The sequence below is a fragment of the Populus euphratica genome, unplaced genomic scaffold (genome assembly GCF_000495115.2).
Source record: "Populus euphratica unplaced genomic scaffold, PopEup_1.0 scaffold22.1, whole genome shotgun sequence".
NCBI classification, from domain to species: domain Eukaryota; kingdom Viridiplantae; phylum Streptophyta; class Magnoliopsida; order Malpighiales; family Salicaceae; genus Populus; species Populus euphratica.
Genome location: NW_011499863.1, coordinates 1,375,616 through 1,398,614, shown reverse-complemented (window position 1 = coordinate 1,398,614; position 22,999 = coordinate 1,375,616). Strand labels below are relative to the sequence as shown.

Genomic DNA, 22,999 nt, shown 5'->3' with positions numbered 1-22,999 from the left:
TAATTAACATCCAATCCCGCTAATTATTTTCTAGAAGCAAAGCAAAAACATGAAAATGGATGAAAGAAGATATATATATATATATATAAAGCATTAAAAATATGTAGGAACTTTAAAATCATGAACTCCTTCGCGCCTTTCTTAGTCAACGGAGTTAGTTGATACCGTTAATTCATTTTGGGTTACTTTAAGAATACATCATATATGATTCCTTATAGATTAATGTTTCAGGAACCTGATCTTGGTTGATACAATTGTTTTTGTTATTAGTTACTTAATTTGCTAAAATGTTGTTTATTAAAAATTAATTCTTGATAATTACAAATATATCATTAAGTAGTTATGTTAAGTCGTTATTAATTAATTAATACTCGAATAGGAGTTTATGGTTTTTTATTTTATTTTATTCTTGAGAATGCAAATAGGAGTTTATTGTCTTGTAATTAAATAATGAAAGGAATTTTCGATCAATTTCAGGTTTTAATTAAGTAATCATGTTTAATTAGGTATATGTTTTGGATTTAATAACCTAGTGTTGGCAATGATTAATTAATTTATAGTCAACGTAAATTACTAAAAAAAATGATGAGGAATTACAAGACCATAGTGATATCAAAGAATGGATGATTGCTTCTTAATTAAATATGCATATTCTTCAATTATGGTAGGTCTAATTGGCTTATTTATACTAAGCAAAGGCACTCATTACCAATTGAAGCAGGCTGTCCTGTAACGCGTGTCTTTACCTTCCGTGAGCGAAAAATTTTCCGTCTTCTGCCTGTTAACCAGAGCACACCTCTACTCACATGGGAAATATGATAGCCGATGTTATTAAAATCAGCTTATCGACTCAAGTTCCGACTTCAAAAAAAAAATGGAAATCAACCGATTAATCTTTATTTAACTTTTTTTTCTTAAAAATATTCAAATCAATATCATTTGAAACGCATTAACCTCAATCAACCTGTCTAACCCTTAATCCCTGAATTTTGGACAGGATTATATAACAAACCGAGTTTAATTACTTTAATGCTAGCTATATCCTAGGCTTGGTCTAAGTAAAACACAGATATCGAAGGACGAGGTAGCTTTTTTCACATCCTGCCGATTCGTAAGATATCCGATGACGAGCGTGCCTATAACACGGCCCATTATTCTTCAATATGACAGTCATCATGCTATAAGTTGAAGTCCAATTATGTGCAGCTTGAGTGCATTCAATACGGGCATGGCATCATCGAGAAAAAAAGGCAAGTTCATGTACCTCTTCGTGACTCTTTTCTTATTGGGCTTGTATGAAAGGGAATTCGGAGATTTATTTCACCTGTATACATATACACATGCAGTAAAATTTAATGTAAGATAAAAGACCCGTACGATGCAATTCCCCATACATATTATTATATCACCAAAGGCTGACTTGCTCATCGGAGGAGCTGATAGCTGATCGGATCCTAACCATCAATCAGGCCTTGCACTTGGTTGCAGGTTACCAGAGGGTTCACGCCTACTTATGCTCATCAACATCTAGCGTTCGGTGTGGGGATTCTGAGGAAAAGCCAAAGCAAGAACCACTAGAACAAGTCAAGCAGATGCAGTGGGCTGACGAGAAACCAAAACCCTGCTCGGCCTTCAGAAGTAGCGGGGGATGAGGGAATAGAAGATTTAGAATTGAGTATGGGTAATAAGAAGAGCTCCTCAATATTTCTTTGTACAACAAATTATAAAAGCAACTGCAAATGCTACTTCATTAGCCATCTTGCTACACCAGCAGTCTAACATTTGAAACCTCCACAAATGGTCATCCACACGATCACAATCACGATAAGGACTGTTCCTCCCATGAGTAACTTCACTTTCAGATTCTGAAGCCACATCTTCCGTCGCAATTCCCTTCCTTGCCTCTGGAAGCTGTCAGCCTGCATTATAACATACAAGGACACAAGCACATTGTTACAAGGTCCCCCAAAATTGCTTTCAGAACTAACCAAGGAATAGCATGTACCTGGAACGAGAGGTTCTCTGTTTTATCTACCAAAAGTTCAATCCTCTCTCCACGGTCCAAAACCTGAAATTCATTGAATTAGGCAACATATTCAACAAAAACTTGTTAATCTCTTAGCTGCTTGACTAAAGATGAAATTTAAACAATCTTAGTTTACTGCACAGAATATAAATCAACTAGCTTTGTATAAGAGTGGTTTAACTTGTTCCAGGTGATGAACAAACTTAACCAACTCCAAACCACTCAACTTGCAGACATGAAAATATCAATCGAATAATAGTAGCAACTGCTGTTGTCAATCTTAGCCACTGTGTTGCATGTCAACTATAAAAGTGGTCTACAAATACTTCATTATACAATGTAATTGATGCTTACAAACATAAAATTCTATATCCACAAACATCAAACCAGATCTTTTGTCCAGGTAAAATTACTGATCTCCAGGTAAGGAATCTATGCTTGAATTTCAAGGTGAAAATGACACAATTGAGAAGATGCCTATTTTGATCCCTAAGTAGATTTAACAAGTGAATTCATTGCATGCTCAGCCCCATCTAATAATAACATGATACAGTGTGTTAAAACATTGGAGAAATGATGGTTCAACTCTAATTAGGCCTTCTCAATAGTCACCAATAGCCAATCCATCTATGACTAGAGAAGTGCTGATGATAGTTATCCTATGCAGAGATAACATGCCATGATCCTCAATGGCTTCCACTAAGAAATGGCATTCCTAAAGTGGATTAGATTGAGTGGAATAATATCAAGATGATTATCTGACAGGTTCACTTCACTCTTGACATTCTATCAAATAAGCAGTCAATACACATACACCTTGATGTCCAGAATCAACCGAATAGCAAGCAAATAGAGTAACACAGAGCAATTTTACACATTCCACGTCCCCTCCCACCACCAAACAAAAGGAAGAGAAGAAAACCACATTCATACAAATACACTAGTAGTATATGCAAAAGAAATCAGACTCAACAGTATCCATTCATGCAAAAATCTCCATCTTATTATGATGCTGAGAAAATAAAGAACAGAAAGTATATTTTGTATTTGAATGCTAAACATGAATATGTTTATCACTAACATTACTTTCAACAAAACATGAAACATGTACCTTATCAATGTTGTCCATCATAATCCCCTTGACCTCCATTATCTGAGCCTTTAACTTGGAGAGCTTACTGATCTCTTCTGGGTGGTTCATGCAGTACTGCATATGCTCCTTGAGTCTTGGCCTGTTACGTGAAAACAGAATATCAAAAGTTAATGAAACATGCAACAACAGAAACCTTAAAATTTGACATACACAGTACCATACACACCCAAATTCTCTGTCAAGATTGTAGGCAATGCTAAATCGGTCTTCAAACAAGTCATCGTCGTCGTCGTCATCAGCTAGTGGGTGCGCCTCATTTTTAATACTGGCACCATACCGCTGATTAAAATCATCCTTCACTCGCTCAAGAAACACAAAAGACACACCCCTCCCAACTGATTCATCAGCAACAATGAGAAAAACTGCACACCCAACACAAAAATCTTTAGCACACATTTCCCTATGGCAAGAACCTAAACTCTACATCAACAGCCACTAAGAACAAAACAATACCAAATCCATTATCAATGAGGAAGTTAAATGTGTGCCCGTCACTAGAGTACATGTACTTGCTGCTATTTGAAGGAAGCTTCTGCAAACACTGAACAGCAATGGTACTAAAGTTCCCCGAATACAATGTGTGCTCTGCTAGCACCACATTTCCCTTTGCCACAAAACTATATATCAAGCCTTTCTGACTACTCATCTCTCAAAATTATTCCTTTAAAGTATCTATAAAATCAGACAACATTCAAACCTCAGCAACAAAACACAAAATTCTTATCAAGATTAAAAATAGTAAAAAAAAACCAGTTCACAAATTATTATATGATTATAGATTGACCATAAAATTCATACAACAAACATATCTAGTTGGCCACAGAGACAGCTCCAACAGTCAGAAAAACCTCAGATTTAAAACGGAAACGTCAAATTCACAGATGTAAACAAGTATCCATCTAATCTTAATTGAAACCTACCAAATAGAAACATCAGTTTAAAGAATTCAACCCTAACCCTGTGTTTGGCTACTAGAAAAGCTAAAAAAAAGCGAGACAAACAAAGAAACCGAAGGAATTCATTATCCAACAACCAAAACTTCGAAACCCACGTTTGGATTTTTCATTTAAAGAAGATAAAGAGTAAAAGCACGCATTAACCACAAATTTTCTACCTGATTTTTCCTAGATTTTCTCAGCAACCAAACAGAATCTGTAGAAGATGTAAGATTCTAGGTATTAGTTACAACACTAGACAGTTTGATTCAGTTTAAACGACAGGTTTTGAAATTCTACTTTCTGATCTAATTAATTAGAGAAAGGAAGAGGAAGACCTCGAGTTTGCCGGGAGTGCAAGACTTTGTCACTTGAGCAACGTGGTGGACAGGCGTTGGTGTTTTTTTTTTTTTTGTTTGTTGTTGCTGTCGTTGTTATAAATTTAGTCTCGCGTAAAAGAATTTATTTTCAAGAACTAATCGTTGTTATAAATTTATAGTCTTGCGTAAAAGAATTTATTTTCAAGAACTAAGAGTATAGAAAGGGTCAGCTTTATTTTAGTCCCTTTAATTTATAACTGTTCGATGGTAAAGTTCTGATCATGGTTATTAATTCCTGTTTAGCTGGCTAATTGACCCGGTGAACTTGTAATCCGAAATTTGATTCTAAACCGGTTTAAACACTGACCTGGTTAAATCCAAGTAAAATATTGAAGCTGATTAAATTAATTAATATGTCCTCCAACAACTAAATTGATTAAAAAAATAGAATATTAATCCACCTCAAATTCAGTGGAAGGCTTAATTATTTTTTAAAATATTTTTATTTAAAAATATATTGAGATAATATATTTTTTTTATTTTTATAATTTATTTCCAACGCAAGTCAAAACAATTTAAAAATACCTAGTAAATATTAATTTGAAAAAAAAAAAAAAATCTCTTCAAATGGCTCTTGTATTCGAGGGAGTCTGTTGTTGGCAAGTATCAAGGACCCCTAAGGGGTTTTTCTGTGCATCTTCTCCTACCCGTCCACTGAAGCTGAGTTTTTAGCCGATGGATCACTGGTTTGGCTCGTGAAGCTTGGTTTTACAACTACAATGAGAAACATTGAAGCTGAATAAATGAATTAACATGCCCTCCAACAGCGTCCATGTATTTATATTCCATGATATTTCAGCATCAGCTCGTTTCAAATCCCTATCCGTATCCTTCTTGTTCGAATTCCCTAGTGATGCATTCAAACAAAGACACCCAATGGGCCAATAGCATCGAACAATTTTCTCTGCTTAATTCTGATGGGAAATGCCATCCCACGCAGCCTAACTTCCTATTATTGGAAATATTCTGCAGTAGCATCATAAAGCTTTGCTTTCCTTGAAAGGCACTCACAAACTAAACACGAAGAATTATAATTATAAAAATTGCCTGCTAATAATGCCTTCTGCACGCAAGCAAAAGATAAAAAGAACAACATGGTAAATAAACACAAATGGATAGATTCAAGTTCTGATACAGCTTTACCAGAGAAGCTGCCTAGCTTGTGAATGTCCTGTAATGAGCCACAGGAACTGAGCTCATCACCATGAATTTGAAGAAAACAAGGACAGTTCATAACAATTACTGAAGAAGAAATGCTGGTGGAACAAAAACAAACTTATTCCACCCTTAATGATTCTTTTCTTTCAGGCCCAACCAGCCTTTTGTTTTTAATAGAAGGCTTATCTGGATGAGTCAATGGTTGCCGGGCTTCACCCCATTAATAGCAGGGGCTGCACCTCTGGTTGCCCTGACATAAGAGACATAATCACTGTAGGTCAAAGTAAATAATGTACTCTGGTAACGAGTCACTCGTATAGACTTTCGAAGTGACTCGGTAATGTGGCCATTGTAGCCAGCTTTGCGCATCAGTGAATCAATTGCCTCCTCTTTTGTCCAGCCTGAAACCAAAGTGGCAAAATATAATCAGGCCTTTAGACACAAAAAACATTTGTTGGTGGGTGCAAGGCTTCGTAGGAATTACATACAAAAAAATCTCCCATTCTATAACTAAATCTGTATGTCCTGGCTAAATTATCAGGGGATTAAGCTCCCCCATCCTCCAGAACTCTTTCTCCAATTGGGTTGAGTTGTTTGCTTCACTCCGATAACAAAAAAAAAAAGCTCAATCAAGTTAACTAACATGCAATAAACAACAAATTTACCTTCATGGGCAGCCACTTCAGGCAAATAAGTGGCACTTCGCCTTACATTGTTATTAGGATCGGTAAACTCAATAATCAAACCATGTGTCCCAACCTGCAACCCAGACTCACATAATAAGTTGGGAAGGCAAGAAAATTGAACAGGGCAACTAGATTCTGTTAAAGGTAAAACTTGAAAGCATTTGAACAGAGAATCGCAGACAGGTTTACATTGATACTGTTAGTTTCTTCAGCACCAAGTATACTGATTACTTGGTTAAAATTCATATGACTACTCAAACATTGCAATAGCAACACGGCTGATCAGTCCTCTCGACTTGAGGAGATGGGCCATAATGTGTATTATGAGCATCCAAACATGTTGTATGCACTCAAAAGTAGGCACTAGGGAACCACTTTTCACTGTAACTTTCAATGTTAGCTTGTATAACTTTGATTGATTTTGTGAAATCCTAATAAAAATTTGAAAAAAAGCCCCACAACAATGTATCTTTGGAAACTTATTTAAGAGAAATGGCTTGTTTGATAATCATTGATGATGGAGCATGTCATAATGAAGTTATAACTGAAACGTAGCAGCTGCCTAACTTTTTGTTTAGTCTGTCTTCTAATTTTGCAAATCTAAGGAGACACCTATCAACAAACCTTAGAGGTTCAACAATTTAGATCAAAGTTCCAGAGTGTTAGAATTTTATTTTATTTTCAATTAAAAACTTCAGACCACATGAAATGGAAAACATAACTGAGAACAATACTATCCACAATAAAACTTGTTAGTTTAGATGTTAGAAAACATCTTAACCCCAAAGTTCCAAAGCTTAAACAAGTTAAAGCACACACCTCCCAATCAAGATAGTTGTTGGCAGTTTCATAATTAGTCAGAATGGAAACTGTGCATTCCAGAGTAGGCAATTCTCTAGCTTGTATAGGAGGGAATCTGCGGTCTCTCAAAGCACTGCAAGACAGTAAAAATGAAATGTAGGAAGCCTCATGAGAGTATGTAATACCAGACCAAAGTCACACCAACAGGAAACAGATTGAGAAGAGATTTAAATATAACAAGAGAAGGATGTTGTTACAAATCATTTTGTAATTTTGAATGAATAAAAGCAAGGTTGCAGGAACAAACCTTATAGAAATCTATTTAGATGGTTGATTCATCTCCTATCCTAAGTTTTTTCTTTGGGGTGGGGGGGCATGGGGACATGAGAAGAAACCTTGACTTACTGACACTTGACAGTCTTCAAAAAGAAAAGAAGGAAAAGATTTTTTTTCCCTCTGTACATGAACCCAAATCCATTTTTCACATGCTCTTGGACTAGAATGTGATTCAAGCAATTCCTTGCAATGGCAACTATAAGGATAAGCAAGGTTTGTCAGTTCATCAAAGGAACAGAGTGGCAATGGGCACAGAGGGTTATATGCTTGTTTTTACATGAAGGAGGAAGGAAGATCCATAATCAACAGAAATATATATATCAGCAACATAATTGGATATAAACAGCAATACCTTGTTAAAGCGTAGTCCCGGAATCCATTAACCAAGTATCGAGCTTCCAAAGTTCCAATGCATCCACGTAAACGAGGCTCACTTCCATTGACAACTTTCTTCCAAGTGACAAACAATGGGCTGAAAACAGAATGAAAACAGAATATTACCATGTCAAATATGACAGTATGGACATGGTTCTGGTGTGCATAACTGACAACAAATAAATCTAAGACAGCATTACAAAAAAATTTTATCCCTTTTATGAATATGACCTCTCAATAATTACAAGAACTTCTCAAAAAATCATCTAAGACAGCATTCTCAACAAGTACAAACTTGTTAAAGATTATCCAACACCAAATTCCCACGAATAAAAAACTTCCTAAAAAATAACTGCTTCTATGGCACCTGACAAAGACGTGCCAGGTGTTCAGACAAACTATGACATGCCATCATTGCGCAATAATGGCAAAGGATGAGAGATTATTCAAGCTGTCAACACAACATGACAACCCACAAATCTCAAAACTTGTTCTGTCAACATTCACCCAATCCATGCAATTAAGCAGACTGCAGACTTGAAACCTCAATTATCTTGTTAAATAAATGTAAAATAGTCACAGCACAGTTGAAAAACAGCAATCTTGAAACACCAAAAAACTGAAGAGAGAATATAAAAATGCAAAGGAGCAAAGGTGCAGGATATATATATATATATATATATATATATATATCAACTGAACTCCACTAGACAAAACAGTTTGATACAGCTAGTTACGTGGAAGGTAGAATTTCATCATTCAAAAAAATAAGCCCTCTTCCACTGTATCTCCCAAACATAAACAGAAAAAATTTAGCAACCTTGAAATTTGAATCTACATTTCACACACACACACAAAAAAAAAAAAACCTTCGATAACATAGAACCAGAATTTTCTTAAGATATAGCACTTCTGTAAGCTGTTTGATAGCAAAAATAATGAAAAACAAAACGCGAGATTTCAATGTACTAATCATAAAATCTACGCATGCATAGCACCATCCATGACAAGTACGGGGAGGGGGGGGGGATAACAACTCAAAAGCAAAAACTTTGCAATCTCAACAAATCCACCAAGCAAACAAAAACCCAATAAAACCTTCAAAACACAAACAGAATCCCACAAAATCAAACAGCGTTTCCACTCAATCCAATCCCCAAAAAAGGCCCTGTTTGCTTCTGAAAGAAAATCCAAAAACAACACTCAAAAGTAAACCAGCAGCAACAAAACAATCCAAATTAAAGAACCCATTTAAATGCATTCACAAATACATGTACAAATTGATTAAAAGAGTGAAACAGTTAGACAGAGAGAGAGATTACTGTTGGCCCTCATCAAAAGCAGCAGGAGGAGCATCATCAGAGTTGTAGTGAGCAACAAGAGTATCAAAACAATACACAGCCATTTCCCTGTTTGCCGCCACCATGATTTCTTCTTTCTTTTCTACCTTCCAACAATTCACCAACTCTCTCTCTCTCTCTCTATCTCTCTCTCTCTCTCTCTCCAAGTAACCAAAAGAGAGACAAAGAAATGATCTTTGATGGGTTAACACAAATAAATCAACGAAACAGGAAGACCCTTTTGGTCCCCTGTTGTAATGATTCAGAGAGAGAGAGAGGGACAGAACTAAAGGGATCTCTAATGGTTTTCTTTCTTCCCCGTATGGTGTTGTAGCTGAAGTAATCTTCTGTCTTGGAGTTGTAGGACTTTTCGTTTCTACGTTAAAAAATTTTAAATTTTTTTTATTTTTTAAATTTTAAATTAATATTTTTTTAATATTTTTAGATTAATTAGTTAATATTAAAAATATTTTTAAAAAATAAAAAAATTATTTTAATAAATTTTTAAATAAAAATATTTTTTTAAAAATAACTATAATTAAACACCCAAATAAAACCTTGACATGAAAAAAAAAGTTTTATTATAAAAAATAATAAAAATTCTCAAGTTTTACTCTTTTTTCTTTTCCATAACTACCCATCCTTTCTCTCTTAAATTACCGAGGAATGATTGCTGTGTCGGTGTCGTTTCTGCTTTTGGTTGGAGGGTGTGATAGTGCCACCCATAACTTGCCAAGTGGAAACTCTTATTATTTTAGTCTTCTCCCCCCTTATTTTTACTTTTGGATAGCAACGAAGCACTGCTGGATTGCTTTTTGGATAATTATGAATTATTGTCTTAATTTTTTTGAATTGAGATTAAAGAAGAAGAAAATCTCGTATTTAAAAAAAGGTTACCAAAGAAATTCTATTTATAAAAGTTACCAGTCCACGTGTTTTTGTGATAAATTTATTTTGTATTTTCAAGGTAAAACTATGCATAAATTAAAACTGGATCCCTTGTCCAGTAATCTTTAAAATACACCCTTCACACCGAATAAGTTTAATATATTTAAGAAAAGTTAACTAATTCCAAGTCTTAAGCTAGGAAATTCAAAAAACAAATTAAATCTCCTTAAATATAAAAAATAACTCTTTAAAATCATATATTTCATGGTTAAAAATAATAATAACATAAATAAATAAATAGCAAGTTATGGACAATTGATCAAATGCGTTTTATATTAAAAATAAAAAATAAATTCAAATGCTTCTTTTGAACGAATAATTTCTCGTTACCATCGCCATCCAGGTAAAAGAGAATTGGCTTAATGGTGATTTTATGCAATTAGATGCATGGCTCGACGAGGACAACAACTACCTAACCAATTAATAGCAAATTCTTGCATAGAATAATACAAAATGATCATCCTTTTCTTTGCGTGACGTGAAACTTGGTCTTCTTAAGGTCTAAAATAATCACAATCAAGAAAGATACCCTAATCCAAATGCATTGTTCATCACGGATCTTGCCTTGTGTAGGAGGAAGATTGCTTGATCCAACAAGTTAGGGCAAATAAATAACAATGGGGGGAGTCGTTCTCCAACTATGATTCTCACATAAAGTCCAAAAGTTCCTTTTTTACTTTCTCTTGGACAACAATGGAGAATTTTACCCTCCCCATCTTTTCCCTGGGACACTAGCCATCGAAGACCGAATAAAGGACTGGTTTGTAAGTTTTCATACATGAAGAACCAAGTTTTAAGAACACAAAAAATCCAGGGACTTGAAAGTAATTCACTCAAGTGAAAAAAAAAGAGAAAAAGAAAAGGAAAAAAAGGTCATCTGTTTAAAGAAGAGGCATCAAGGAACATCTTTTGAGCAGGTCCACTAGAAAGGCAGATTTGTGTATTGGGTTCCAACTACGCTCACAGACAAACATCTCCGCTCCCCAAACTTTCGAAGTGGAGAATAGACCTGCCTAAGTGGAGCACTGCCATGCTCACCAGAGGATATTCCTTGGCATGACAGTTTTCCCCTTCCCTTTAGGATTTTACATGAGAGATTTCTTCGAGAGCTAATCAATCTCAGACAATAACCACCACTTCAAATCTTTACTTGAGGGTTACATCAGAAACGTCGGAAATCTCTCGTCAGATATTAAGAATGATAACACTTTCAAATGAAAAGGAATGTTCTGGCCAAGCCAGTCATGTTTCCTCCTCTGAATTTCCTCCTATCATCAGAATCCAGAATCACAAGAATGGTGCTAGTTACTAGGATGATAAATCCTTCCCTGTTAATACACTGAATGAAAGAAAAGGCATACCATGCCTCAAATTGCCAACCAATAGATAGAAGATAGAATGGCCAAAACCGTGAAAACCAAGCAGAAACGGAAAGCAAATGCCAGTTAATACACTATTTCAACAACTACTCGAGGCAGAAGCATTGGGTAGACGGAGCACAGAAATTTGGAGACACCTACGCTCCCCAAACTTTCGAAGTGGAGAATAGACCTGCCTAAGTGGAGCACTGCCATGCTCACCAGAGGATATTCCTTGGCATGACAGTTTTCCCCTTCCCTTTAGGATTTTACATGAGAGATTTCTTCGAGAGCTAATCAATCTCAGACAATAACCACCACTTCAAATCTTTACTTGAGGGTTACATCAGAAACGTCGGAAATCTCTCGTCAGATATTAAGAATGATAACACTTTCAAATGAAAAGGAATGTTCTGGCCAAGCCAGTCACGTTTCCTCCTCTGAATTTCCTCCTATCATCAGAATCCAGAATCACATGAATGGTGCTAGTTACTAGGATGATAAATCCTTCCCTGTTAATACACTGGATGAAAGAAAAGGTATACCATGCCTCAAATTGCCAACCAATAGATAGTAAACACATACATTATGAAAGTGCTGTACCTTCCACATTGACCTCTTATGTACTGGGCACTGGTAGCTTTCATCAACGAATTGAAGCGACAAGGGAGATGTCTATCCTAAAACTATCCAAAAATATTCTAGAAAATATCACAGATATGCATCTGACCTGAAGAGAAAATCATATTTAACTGGGAAGTGAATATCATACACCTCTAAAAAGTTAACAAATCAGCTTTTATTAATCAAAGATATATGATGTGGCAGGAAAGATGAAATGAAAGAACAAGCCAGGTGTAGTGGCTCAAAACAGATCATGCGAAGATACCTCCAATGAAAAAGGGTCTGAGAACTGATTGCATTTTCGGTATACAAACTGCCATGATTGCCCTGATGCTCATTGTTAAGAGCGGGTAAGGGGCAATGTTTCATAGTCAGAGTTGGAAAGATGTTAATACAGAGCAATGAAGTTAGTCTATGGGAAGTAAATGCGACTCAAAGCAGGTCATCAGTTGTTAGGAATTAGAAATTTGATGGCGATGGATCTCGTGAAGAAGCAGACCTCTGGCCCTATTGACAGCATTAAAACAAAGGCATATATGCTCCTCGAGATCCTTGAGCTGTTCAATGAATTTGAGATGGTTTTTTTTAAGCTGTTTCAAAACCTCTGAAATGGGATGCAAGTCCTTACCGCTCTCCAATCCAATCCGAATAAGATGCTTATCACACTCGACTGCATCATACAAACGAGCAACACGCCGTTCAAGGGTCGCAAGTTGATTGTTCAGCACATATGTACCCCTAGAAGCAGAATCAAGTTGCTCGACACGGGCAAGCTCTTCCTTAGTCAAGCTGCGAGGGAGACACGGCAGTGTGCATATCGGGGTGGCAGCAATGGCAACAAGTGCATGACTTGCGATTCCCACAGCAGATACTACAACAGCAACAACAGAGCCAATGACGCAAAGGGCAGAGCCAAAAGTGGCTCGGCGAACTAGGTGGATTCTAGAGCGTGACTTGCGGATTCGCTGTTCTAGTTGCTGCTTCAGTTGCGAAAAGCATTGCTGCATATCATTGAAGTTATGCGATTCGGGGCAAGGGAAAGGGTTGTCAACGCAATCAAATTGGAGAAAGACATCAAAAGCACAATCGCATTGTGATTGAGACAGGGATTCTGAGTCAGTAGGAATAACATCCAGAAGTTTATGAAGAGGACCATAAAGAGCACGGGCACGATAAACACTCTGTTGGAGAAGAATGCAGAGTTGGCTGGTGTTTTCGCTGTTGTCAAAGTAGGTGGATACAAGTCGAGTGAGAGTGTTAGGCTTGGCGTCACGAAGAGCTTCTTTCACACATTCTCGATTTGGTTGAAGAACTTGAGTCATAAGCAAGCGGTTAGCATCCTCCTCATTGTAATGACCATGAATTTCTTCAATTTGAGTTTCGTCATAATGAATCCTGGACCACATCTCGTTATAGGAATTGGTCTGGACAGCGAGGGTGTATTCGCGAGTGAGGTTAACAGTAGGGGATGGCTGTGTGCTTGATCTTGGTGTTCCATCGGCGGAGTTCCCAGCTGATTACAAACAGAGTTGGATTCATTCAGACATTTTACACAAACACGTTACAGGCATCACAAAATCTGACTTCGAATAAGCCTATCTGACCTTGCGAAGCCGGAGGGCAGTTATAATCACCGTTGTTTGGACGTGGTGAGTGTGTTGTGGATGCTGCTGAAGATGTTTTGAGAGAGAGGCACTGCATCATCGCGATTTGGATGAGTTTTGTACGGTCAAAGTTCCAACTCCAAGCATGGACAGTGGATCTTTATCTTCTTCCAGGCTTGTTGATGGCTAGTGATGATATCAGAATTGCCCAAGTTGAACCAACGATCAATTTCAGTAGGAAAGGAGATGGACAGAAGAAAGAGTATTTTATACGCCACCCACGCCGCTATCTCTTACGCCTGAATAAGGGGACGGTGGCTGCTCCCGTTGCCGTTCCTTGCTCATCCAAAGTTGAAAGATAGCAACCTTTTGACCAAGGTAATTAAGGTCCGCTTTCCCTCTACAGTTTTAATATCTCGTTATTACCCTTGTAGTTTCCATAAAGTTCTAAAGTTACCCCTCACCCTTGTAGGATGCACGGGGATTCGAATGGAAAAAAGAGAGAGGTACGTATGTGTGCATATATATATATATATATATATATGATAAAAAATCTAAACAATACAGCTATTTGCTAGTTATTTATCAAAATTACTTTCAAATAAACCAAAGAGATTCGATATGGAAAATTTTCAATTATTAGGACAGAAGTTATACCCGCCATAAATGCTTCGCTACTGTCTCCGTTGTAGATTACTATCAATTTTTTATTTTTTTTCATTTCAAAAACATTTTTTTAAAAAATAAAATTTCTTTTTTTCTTTGTTTTAATTTTTTGTTTTTGTTTTTGTTTTTTTTGTATTGTTTTAATATGTTGATATATAAAAAAATAAATTCTTAAAAAATATATATTATTTAAATACATTTCAAAAAAAAAAAAAAACACTTGAAACTAATCAAATGAAGATAAATCGCCCCATCTCACATAATAACACCACTTCAACTCTCACATGAAGTTTACATCATATATGCTGGTTTCCATTTCTGCAATACGTCTCTATCAGGAACTATCAGAATGATAAAACTTCCAAATGAATAAGAATATTTAGTCCGAGCCAGAGTTGTGTCTTCTGCGTTCCTTGTCTTTCTTGTGTTTCTTCTCGCCAGAATCACGAGAATGATGTTTCTCGTGCCTATCATGTTTTTCACGCTTTTTCTCCTTCTCGTATTTCTTCTCCTCACGCCTCCTCTTCTTTCGGCTGCTTTTGTCCTCCTCAGGTTTATCTTCTTCGGCGTTTCCTGCTGGTGGATCAGGCATGGCCACCCTAACTGGCTCAGGTGAAGCCTGCTTGCTAATGGATGGAAGAGTACTTGGGTCTTCCCAAGCCCGAGGTGCCCTGCAGCAGGAAGTTCAAATCAAACATAAAAATGATGAAAAAGAAATGAAGAGCAGTTTAATTGAATGCTACATGCTGGCACAACAACGTCGATAAACCTACAGGCTAGATGGAAATATCAGAATATTGCGTGTATAAGCATCACTAAGATACAGTATTATGTCCAGCTGCTGGCCTTTAGTGCACCCCGGAGTGAAGAGAACTAGAATACCATGCGAGTTTACAGTATCCTAACACATAAGCATGGGCAAATAATTCTACAAGTGCACCTTTTGAGCCAACCACCCCACCCCACCCCACCCCACCCACAAAAAAAAAAAAAAAGCAACACCATATGATACATGGCATTGAATCTTGATGCATAAATATGTTATAAGCCCAGGTAGAATCACACACATATGTTGAACATAGCAATTATACGATACATGTCATTAGTGACTTAATACTTTGAGAAACCAAGACCATCAACCCGTGCTGCATCTGCATGCCCAGCCCCCAAGTCCTCTGCTGTAGAACCTCTCTTAACAAGTTCTGTATACTCATGTTTATCAAGACGATTTCCTTGAGGTCGGCTAGATCGCTTTGGAGCTAAGCCAAGAGCCTCCCTCATGGACCGCTCTTCCTCTTCCTTGATTCTTTGTATCTCTTCTTTCAAGGCATCTTCATTTGAACTCCCAGATTTTTTATCCCTGGCATACCAATGTAAATCCTTCCCTGTAGAAAAAATGAATGAAAGAAAAGGTTGAAAAATTCTTAATGATAGCATTCCTCAAATTGCCAAGCAATAGATAAAAGAAACCATGAATAACACGCTGAAAACTAAACAGATACAGAAAGAGAAACATCAGTTAATCAACTATTTTGACTATAACTTATATACTGAGAACTGCTCAAGGCAGAGCCATTAGGTCCAGAAATTCCAGAAGTTTGAATATACCTAGCACCCACTTTAAATGAATCAAGGAACGTGGATGCATAAAATGGCAAAACAACCAGAATCATGATAACAGTTTCCTCCATGGATCTTTTCAACACACTCCACTGAGCAATGTATCAGAGGAAGAAAAGGATGGACAAACCTGTATAATCTAAGAAAAAACAATTCCCTCACAGGATACATAACAACACAAGCCAAAACTACTTTGCAAGCAATCAGTTAGCTGATGAGATGTATCCCTAGAAAGCACATTTTTATCCATTTAAACTTGTGACTGTTTTACACTAAATCTCATTACAAAATGTTATGAAGCAGTGTGGATGAATAAGCAGTAAATTTGAACATCAAAGAGTATAAAACAGAAGCGCTGCATCACTGAAGTATCCCATACAAGACCATCTCTAAACAAAAGAAGAAAGGAGCCCCGCAAACACGTTCCCTCAAATTTTGAATTTTTTTTGCTGAAAATTATTTTTTTTCCGTGTTTTTAGATCTTTGATATACTGATATCAAAAATGATTTTAAAAAAATAAAAAATAATATTTTAATATATTTTTAAGCAAAAACCACTTTCAACAGCAATCGCTACCACAATCTCCTACCAATCCACCACAGTCATGAGCAAACCACCAACGCAACAGCATAAAAAATCTAAACATGGTTGTTACATCTCTCTTTATATCATAAAACAAGCTATAAACAAATCCGGCAGAAGATTCGTACACTAAAATTTCATTTACAAGTTCCTGTAAACAAAAAAAAAAATCCCGTTTTTCACGACAAAAATTAAATTCTCGGCAACCCATTCCCCCTTCACCATCCATTCAACCAAAAACAAAAAAAATAGACAATAAGTAAGAGCAGAAGCCACCAAAAACACGACAATTCAAGGGGGAAAAATAAAAGAATTTACCTTTCTGCCATCTACCAACAGGAGCTTTAATACTGTGACCAAGATAATTCTCTCTGTGCTTATCTGCCTTAACATCATCCCAACTAAATTCTGCAAAAAAAAACCAAAACCAAAATTATTTTAACACCGGAAATTAACATAGCCAATCGAAACCTAATTAAATCACGTATGTAGAGAGAGGAAGCTTACGATCTCGTCCGCCGCGAACGCCTCCTCTGGTTGGATGATACATGGATTTTTTATCGTTTCTTTAATGGACGGGGCTGAAGCTGGAAGCAGAAGAAGGGATCGAGACGATTTTCTGTGCTTTTCAATGGATGCTTCTGCAAGTATTTATCTCGCTGGTGAAATGGATGTCGTCCATTTATAAAACGACATGTCGTCAATTTAATGAAAGGCTTGACTTCGGCTTAATGACTTCTTTTTTCTTCTTTTTTTTGTGCCTTTGAGGTTGGAATACACTGAAGCCGTGCTCATGGTTTTAGATCCCGTTTTGGCTGCCATAAAACAGAATTTTTATTAAATTAAAAATATTTTTAATTTTAATTTGTTTAATGTTTTTAGATTTTTTTAAAAAAATTGATAAAAAATTAAAAAAATTATTTTAATAAATTTCTAAAAAATATTTGAAAAAAAAAATTATTACTTTTAAATATATTTTTAATGTGCCATATCCATTATATGTTATGTGTAGTTTTAAAACTCTGAAAAATATTTGAAAAAAAAAATTATTACTTTTAAATATATTTTTAATGTGCCATATCCATTATATGTTATGTGTAGTTTTAAAACTCTGAGGTTATAGAACAAGCTAGATTAACTTGATTTTTTATAATAAAATAAAATTATTTAAATAAAAGAATTCAACAAATTGATGATTGAGTTTTGATAAGAATATATTAAATTGTTTTGACTAAAATGAATTTTTAATAAATTTACTTAAATTTTGTGGCAATATACTAATTCGGTTCATGTTATAAAACAACAATGCCATAAAAAAATCAAAATTCATTTTTAATTAACACATCAAGTTTCAAGATAAATAAATAGAAGGACTCGCAAACAATGTGTAGTATGGTGCCATGTTCATGTTTTTAGACCAGCACTAGTTCATGTTGCAAGAATAGTAGGTTCTGGCCTAGCGGTGGGAGGGGCTTGTCCCCTTTCTCCGCACCTGGGTTCGAACCTCACCATGCACGCCTGTTACTCCCGTGGTGCCTTACCTGCTCACTGGGCTTGCAGGATGTTCAGTGGGCCGTGGGGATTAGTCATGGTGCGCGTAAGCTGGCCCGGATACCCCACGTAAATCAAAAAAAAAAAGAATAGTATTTTTATTTTATTTTTATCTTTCTCTTGTCCCACAACCAATCAAAACTTTTATAAAATGTCATGATAAATGACTAGTGATTTATTTTACAGGTTAATAGTGAAATGAATAATAAATTAATAGCTAATGAGAATAATTAGTTGTTTTGTGTATTTGTTTTCAGATTTTTCAATGCTTCGTGTTATTTTGTTCTTCCTATTTTGGTCCCTTTACTGTTCGTTGTTGTAGTATCATATTACTACAACAAATAGTAAAGGGACCAAAATAGTAAGAACTAAGAACTACAAGCAGCAAAACGTCTTTACTTGTCGCCCAAGTAAAACAACATTTAAATAACTCGCCTACTAAGGCACGTTTGTTTGTTTAGTTGAGAAGCACTGTCAATATCAAATGTATTTTTTTAAAAAAAAGGAGAAGAATGGATAAGGTTCAGTGGGGATGAGGAGATGGATACCTCCATGTCCAATTAGAAGACGCCGGCGATAATTCTTTTTTCAAAACGCCTTGACTCACGGCGGCGTTCTATCCTCCACCATCGTTTTTTTGATCTCACATCAAATTGAGACTGCTTTTATAGATAGCATGGTACTAAGGGGACTTGACAAGTTTTTCCAGGCAGTTTCGGATATTAGGTCAGGGGGGTAGAAAAATTTTTATCAAGGGAGATAAAAGTTAAAGTTCTTTTGATCTCACATCAAAGTGAGACTGCTTTTATCGATAGCACGGTACTAAGGGGATTTGATAAGTTTTTCCAGGCAGTTTCGGATAGTAGGTCAGGGGGGTAGAAAATTTTTTATCAAGGGAGATAAAAGTTAAAGTTTACTTAGTTTTAGATTAAAAAAAAAATTACTCAGGGGAAAGGCAGGGGAAAAAGTTGCAGGTCGGGTCCTTGCCAGCCCTGCCTTCACTAAATTTTATTTGACTTCATCGGTTAATTTTTTTTTAAATTAGCTGGAGTTTAATTTTAAATTAAATAAAATAAGATTTAATTAATAAATATTAATTAATTTGGTCAAAACTTGGTTTTTTTATAGATAATTTATAAAAAGCTGCATTTAGAAAATATCAAAAATTAAAGGAACAAAAAAATATGATTAATCCATATAATATAAACACAGCAATACTCTGCATTAGCAATCTAGCATTTTCATTTTCTATATGATGATGTTAAAAATAAAAAACCCACTAATTTATGAGGCTTTGTTTGATTTTGTGTTTTAAAAATATTTTAAAAAAATTTAATTTTTTTTATTTGTTTCAAATTAATATTTTTTTAGTGTTTTTAGATTATTTTGATATGTTAATTTTGAAAATAATTTTTAAAAAATAAAAATATATAATTTTAATACATTTATAAATAAAAAATATTGTAAAATATAGTCATAACTACACTGTTAAATAGTATTTCAATCACTCAAAAGACATGTTGATATTCTCTCAACAAATATATCTCTCAATTCATCATAAACAATTTTGGCACATTAATTTGTTTCTCAACTTCGCAATAAAAATTTTTTTAATGCAATTATTTTGTTAATTGTTTATATAAATAATGTTTGATTGTTGTGCCCATATAAAAAAAAACTGGAATAATAAAATTATACAAGTTATAATTCTTGTTTTGAAAATAAATTCAATAAAAAAAAATCTCATGGATGAATTTATTCTATCTCTATTTATGTATTTTTAATTTTTTATTATTTCTATTTTTACCTCGAGATTGAAACTAAACTCTAGAAAAGAATACTCCTAATATTTATTTTCTTTGTTTAACAAATTAAAAATCTGTGGCCCAACTATTTAACTGGGCCGAAGCACCTTACCCTTGGGCTTCATCTATCAAACTACGTGTCAACCGCAAGAAGGTTCTAGCTCTAGAGGTAGTAGCTCAGTGTAAGTTTTCCGTTTCCGTCTCAAGAAAGAAAAGTTTCAAAGGTAAGCAAAGAGCCCACAAAACATGGCAACAAGATCCTCACTGAGCCGACTCAGCTTAATCCCTATTCGCTCGATGAAGTCAACTCGTGGAGCTACTCGCTACTTCAGTGATGACAAAGGTCGAGTTCTGAGCGAAGAGGAACGCGCTGCTGAAAACGTTTATATTCAGGCCTGACCTCTTATCTCACCTTTCGCCATCTCGCTACCACTCTCTTATTGCTATTATATTCTGCTTGGTTGCTGAGAATGCTTAGGAAAATGAAAGAAATCGTTGCTCTTGTGATTGATTGAGCTTAAGAAATGTTTTGTCGTTTTTGCTTGAGCTTCTGTTTGTTTGTTGAGAAGGTGTAGGAAAATGAAAGAAATCGTTGCTCATAACGTTGGTGATCGATTGAGCTTAAGAAATGTTTTGTCGTTTTTGTTTCAGCTTCTGTTCGTTTGCTGAGAAGGTGTAGGAAAATGATAGATATGGGGAAAATATCAGAGTATTGTGAGTTAAGTTAAATGATACTGAAGTTATTTACATCTTTGTCATCGTTTTTTTTCTTTGGTAGCTGAGAAAGTGTAGGAAAATGAAATCGAAAGGAAAAGATAAAAGAAAATTAAATTATTTTATGAGTTAGATTTAGGGTTTGCTCCAACTAATCACAAGTTTGCAATCAAATAGAGCTTGATGATTGAACTACCAGTCGATTTGATTTCTGCGATAGATGATTGTATGGTGATTTTTTTTTCCCGGTGTCTGGGTTCGTAGAAAATGGAGAGGGAAAGGCTGGAGAAACTGAAGCTAAAGCAGGAGAAAGAGAAGGCAGCAAAAGAGAAACAGGGTGCTGACAAGGTAATTTAATTTTTGTAGCTTGATGATGTTTGTTCCTCATTTTTAGGTCAGAATGATTGAAACATTGCTCCTATTACAATCTTTGGGCTGCTATGTTCGATTGTTGTTTAAGCATGATTAGAGGTGCAGTTTTTTGTCAATGGAATGGATTAAGATGTGGCTGGTTTACTTATGTGTTTCAAAATCAAAATTCCCTGTTATCACCAACATTGATGTTTAAAGTAACAACTAATTACTGCTTGAATGATTTAAATATTCGTTGAGTAATTGAATCTAAGTACATAGATTCCCTGTTATGAGTTCAATTTCCAACATCATTTCTTTGATGTTTCATGTCACCGATTGCCAAATGTTAGTAAATGTATACCATTTTCCTCTCCTCTTTGACATATGTTTTGAGTTTTGAAGAATGAGCACCTAAGCATATGGATCGGAGAATGGTGGTGCAGCATCTCCAAAATTATCGTTGCTGATTTCTACTTTATTTATTTGTTTGGTTATTCAAGTCTGCCTTTGAAGATTAAGTTTAATCGACATCAATTTTGTCTTTTTTGCAGAGAACTGAAGGGAGCCAGAAAGCCTGATGGGGGATCATCTGCACCAGATAATGATGATCTTGCTGCGGTAATAGGCATGTAAAATAACGACTCTCTAGGGAGATTTAGTGGTTGCACGGAGTTGTCTTTGCAATACTTTTGAACAGTTATAAACATAACCATGTTCTTCTATGTAGCTCTGCATCTGTTGATAGTTTTCCTATCCGAACTTTGAATAATCTTGATCCAGAGTTCGTTTTATCTTTTCTTGTTGATGCCCTAGATGATTTCATGTGCTTCACCAAAAATCAGCTGACCTACCTGCTGTGAATATTTATTAAAGAATAATATAGATTATATTTTAGGATTTCATTTAATAGCTTAAGTTTTTAGGTTAAGATAATTCTTTGATACAGTATCAAAGTTTTAATGACTAAGTAGTTACGTGTTCAAATGTTACTATCTCTATTTATTTGATTAAGCTTTTTAAGCACAAGGTAATGTTAAGATAGTTTTTTGATATTATTTTTAAGGACCATTGATTTCGTATTATTTTTCTGATTTGACTAATTGAATTTATTTATTTTTTACTTTCAAAAAGATGGTGAAAAAAATCCAAAGGCATTCAAGTACAGCAACGAGTGTAAAATGATCACCACTCCTTATTGAAAATTCATGACTGTGATGAACGAACAAGCATTAGTCGACTTCCTGAGCCAAGAGAATAATTATTGATTGCTTGGAATACAAAAGTGCAGGCCTTTTTTGAGCTATCTAGGCTTAGTTCAGGGCTTGCCAAAGCCGGACTTGATCTTTTGAATGGTATACACATCGGTCTTGAATGCTTTGGCAAGAATTCCATCGTCAATTCCTGTTGAAAAGACAGCCGAAGGCACAGAAACTGTTCCGGCATTTGCACTACCAAAAGAAGAAATCGCCACAGCTGGTTCTTTGGTTGGGTTGGACTGGTGGTGTACCAGACCCTTTGGGAAAATGAACATATCTCCAACTTGGAGTTTTTGGGTGTAAAGCACATTCTTGGTGTCAACAAATCCAACATCCAAGCTACCATACACAAGGAACAAGAGCTCGGCAGCTCGAGGGTGGGTATGGGGAGGGTTGAGACTACCTGCAGGGTATTGAAGCACAGCATATGAGACACTCTGCCCATTAAGAGCTGGGAACTCATTCATGGTAGCTTTTGTTAAAGTGAAGTTTTGAGGAAATTTGGCAAGAACCCCACGCATTCCTGTGTAGGTGAAGAACTTTCCATCAACAATAGTGTTAGTTGGTGCGACGAAATCTGAAAGGATATCAGGATCACCTGCGAAGACCATATTGACTGCACTGACGAAGGAAAGTAAGAATAGAGAAAGGGAAACTGGTTTGAGAGAGTCCATGGCTGTGGTTGATAAGCTGCAAGCTCAACAATCGAACGCCGAGCTTTCAAGT

The 22,999-nt window shown here is 35.7% G+C and overlaps 6 protein-coding genes across 8 annotated transcripts; 1 reads left to right on the top strand and 5 right to left on the bottom strand.

Annotated features, from left to right (window-relative positions):
• Positions 1–1,291: 1,291 nt before the first annotated feature.
• On the bottom strand, positions 1,292–4,569 carry LOC105125442 (vesicle-associated membrane protein 727-like). Of its 3 annotated transcripts, XM_011025881.1 has the most exons (7): positions 4,453–4,564; positions 4,294–4,331; positions 3,633–3,851; positions 3,346–3,541; positions 3,138–3,258; positions 2,006–2,068; positions 1,292–1,919 (listed from the first exon to the last, which is right to left on the bottom strand). In XM_011025881.1, exons 3-7 carry the CDS (start codon positions 3,823–3,825, stop codon positions 1,776–1,778), a joined length of 717 nt encoding a protein of 238 aa, XP_011024183.1. In that variant the 5' UTR covers positions 3,826–3,851; positions 4,294–4,331; positions 4,453–4,564; the 3' UTR covers positions 1,292–1,775. The 3 variants fall into 3 exon arrangements, with proteins under 3 accessions (XP_011024183.1, XP_011024182.1, XP_011024184.1); XM_011025880.1 differs by lacking the exon at positions 4,294–4,331 and having other exon boundaries at positions 4,453–4,569; XM_011025882.1 differs by lacking the exon at positions 4,294–4,331 and having other exon boundaries at positions 4,419–4,561.
• Positions 4,570–5,505: 936 nt separating this feature from the next.
• Positions 5,506–9,553, bottom strand: LOC105125441 (uncharacterized protein At2g38710-like). Its single transcript, XM_011025879.1, has 5 exons — positions 9,173–9,553; positions 7,828–7,947; positions 7,158–7,272; positions 6,318–6,411; positions 5,506–6,053 (listed from the first exon to the last, which is right to left on the bottom strand). Exons 1-5 carry the CDS (start codon positions 9,274–9,276, stop codon positions 5,848–5,850), a joined length of 639 nt encoding a protein of 212 aa, XP_011024181.1. The 5' UTR covers positions 9,277–9,553; the 3' UTR covers positions 5,506–5,847.
• Positions 9,554–12,276: 2,723 nt separating this feature from the next.
• LOC105125440 (UPF0496 protein At3g19330-like) lies at positions 12,277–14,217 on the bottom strand. The gene is made up of 2 exons (XM_011025878.1): positions 13,725–14,217; positions 12,277–13,633 (listed from the first exon to the last, which is right to left on the bottom strand). Exons 1-2 carry the CDS (start codon positions 13,822–13,824, stop codon positions 12,573–12,575), a joined length of 1,161 nt encoding a protein of 386 aa, XP_011024180.1. The 5' UTR covers positions 13,825–14,217; the 3' UTR covers positions 12,277–12,572.
• A 400-nt stretch (positions 14,218–14,617) lies between these two features.
• Positions 14,618–17,252, bottom strand: LOC105125439 (leukocyte immunoglobulin-like receptor family A protein). Its single transcript, XM_011025877.1, has 4 exons — positions 17,101–17,252; positions 16,912–17,001; positions 15,508–15,775; positions 14,618–15,061 (listed from the first exon to the last, which is right to left on the bottom strand). Exons 1-4 carry the CDS (start codon positions 17,141–17,143, stop codon positions 14,770–14,772), a joined length of 693 nt encoding a protein of 230 aa, XP_011024179.1. The 5' UTR covers positions 17,144–17,252; the 3' UTR covers positions 14,618–14,769.
• A 2,871-nt stretch (positions 17,253–20,123) lies between these two features.
• LOC105125438 (uncharacterized protein At2g27730, mitochondrial-like) lies at positions 20,124–21,810 on the top strand. Its single transcript, XM_011025875.1, has 3 exons — positions 20,124–20,342; positions 20,928–21,011; positions 21,569–21,810. The coding sequence occupies exons 1-3, from the start codon at positions 20,196–20,198 to the stop codon at positions 21,593–21,595; spliced, it is 258 nt and encodes an 85-aa protein (XP_011024177.1). The 5' UTR covers positions 20,124–20,195; the 3' UTR covers positions 21,596–21,810.
• Positions 21,811–22,124: 314 nt separating this feature from the next.
• LOC105125437 (germin-like protein 9-3) lies at positions 22,125–22,993 on the bottom strand. Its single transcript, XM_011025874.1, has one exon. The coding sequence runs from the start codon at positions 22,945–22,947 to the stop codon at positions 22,333–22,335; it is 615 nt and encodes a 204-aa protein (XP_011024176.1). The 5' UTR covers positions 22,948–22,993; the 3' UTR covers positions 22,125–22,332.
• Positions 22,994–22,999: the final 6 nt, after the last annotated feature.

Coding starts and splice junctions, on each gene's coding strand:
- LOC105125439 (XM_011025877.1), bottom strand. CDS start 17,143: ATGTATCATCCAACCAGAGGAGGCGTTCGCGGCGGACGAGATC. Junction 15,776..16,911: donor TGTTGGTAGATGGCAGAAAG/GTAAATTCTTTT, acceptor TTTTTTCTACAG/GGAAGGATTTACATTGGTAT. Junction 15,062..15,507: donor GATGGTCTTGGTTTCTCAAA/GTATTAAGTCAC, acceptor TTCCTGCTGCAG/GGCACCTCGGGCTTGGGAAG.
- LOC105125438 (XM_011025875.1), top strand. CDS start 20,196: ATGGCAACAAGATCCTCACTGAGCCGACTCAGCTTAATCCCTATTCGC. Junction 20,343..20,927: donor CTGAAAACGTTTATATTCAG/GCCTGACCTCTT, acceptor CTGGGTTCGTAG/AAAATGGAGAGGGAAAGGCT. Junction 21,012..21,568: donor AGAAACAGGGTGCTGACAAG/GTAATTTAATTT, acceptor TCTTTTTTGCAG/AGAACTGAAGGGAGCCAGAA.
- LOC105125441 (XM_011025879.1), bottom strand. CDS start 9,276: ATGGTGGCGGCAAACAGGGAAATGGCTGTGTATTGTTTTGATACTCTT. Junction 7,273..7,827: donor CGGGACTACGCTTTAACAAG/GTATTGCTGTTT, acceptor ACTGTCTTGCAG/TGCTTTGAGAGACCGCAGAT. Junction 6,054..6,317: donor TGAAGTGGCTGCCCATGAAG/GTAAATTTGTTG, acceptor CTTTGGTTTCAG/GCTGGACAAAAGAGGAGGCA.
- LOC105125442 (XM_011025880.1), bottom strand. CDS start 3,825: ATGAGTAGTCAGAAAGGCTTGATATATAGTTTTGTGGCAAAGGGAAAT. Junction 3,542..3,632: donor CCTCATTGATAATGGATTTG/GTATTGTTTTGT, acceptor TTGGGTGTGCAG/TTTTTCTCATTGTTGCTGAT. Junction 2,069..3,137: donor TGATGGACAACATTGATAAG/GTACATGTTTCA, acceptor AATGAATTTCAG/GTTTTGGACCGTGGAGAGAG.
- LOC105125437 (XM_011025874.1), bottom strand. CDS start 22,947: ATGGACTCTCTCAAACCAGTTTCCCTTTCTCTATTCTTACTTTCCTTC.
- LOC105125440 (XM_011025878.1), bottom strand. CDS start 13,824: ATGATGCAGTGCCTCTCTCTCAAAACATCTTCAGCAGCATCCACAACA. Junction 13,634..13,724: donor CTGCCCTCCGGCTTCGCAAG/GTCAGATAGGCT, acceptor GTTTGTAATCAG/CTGGGAACTCCGCCGATGGA.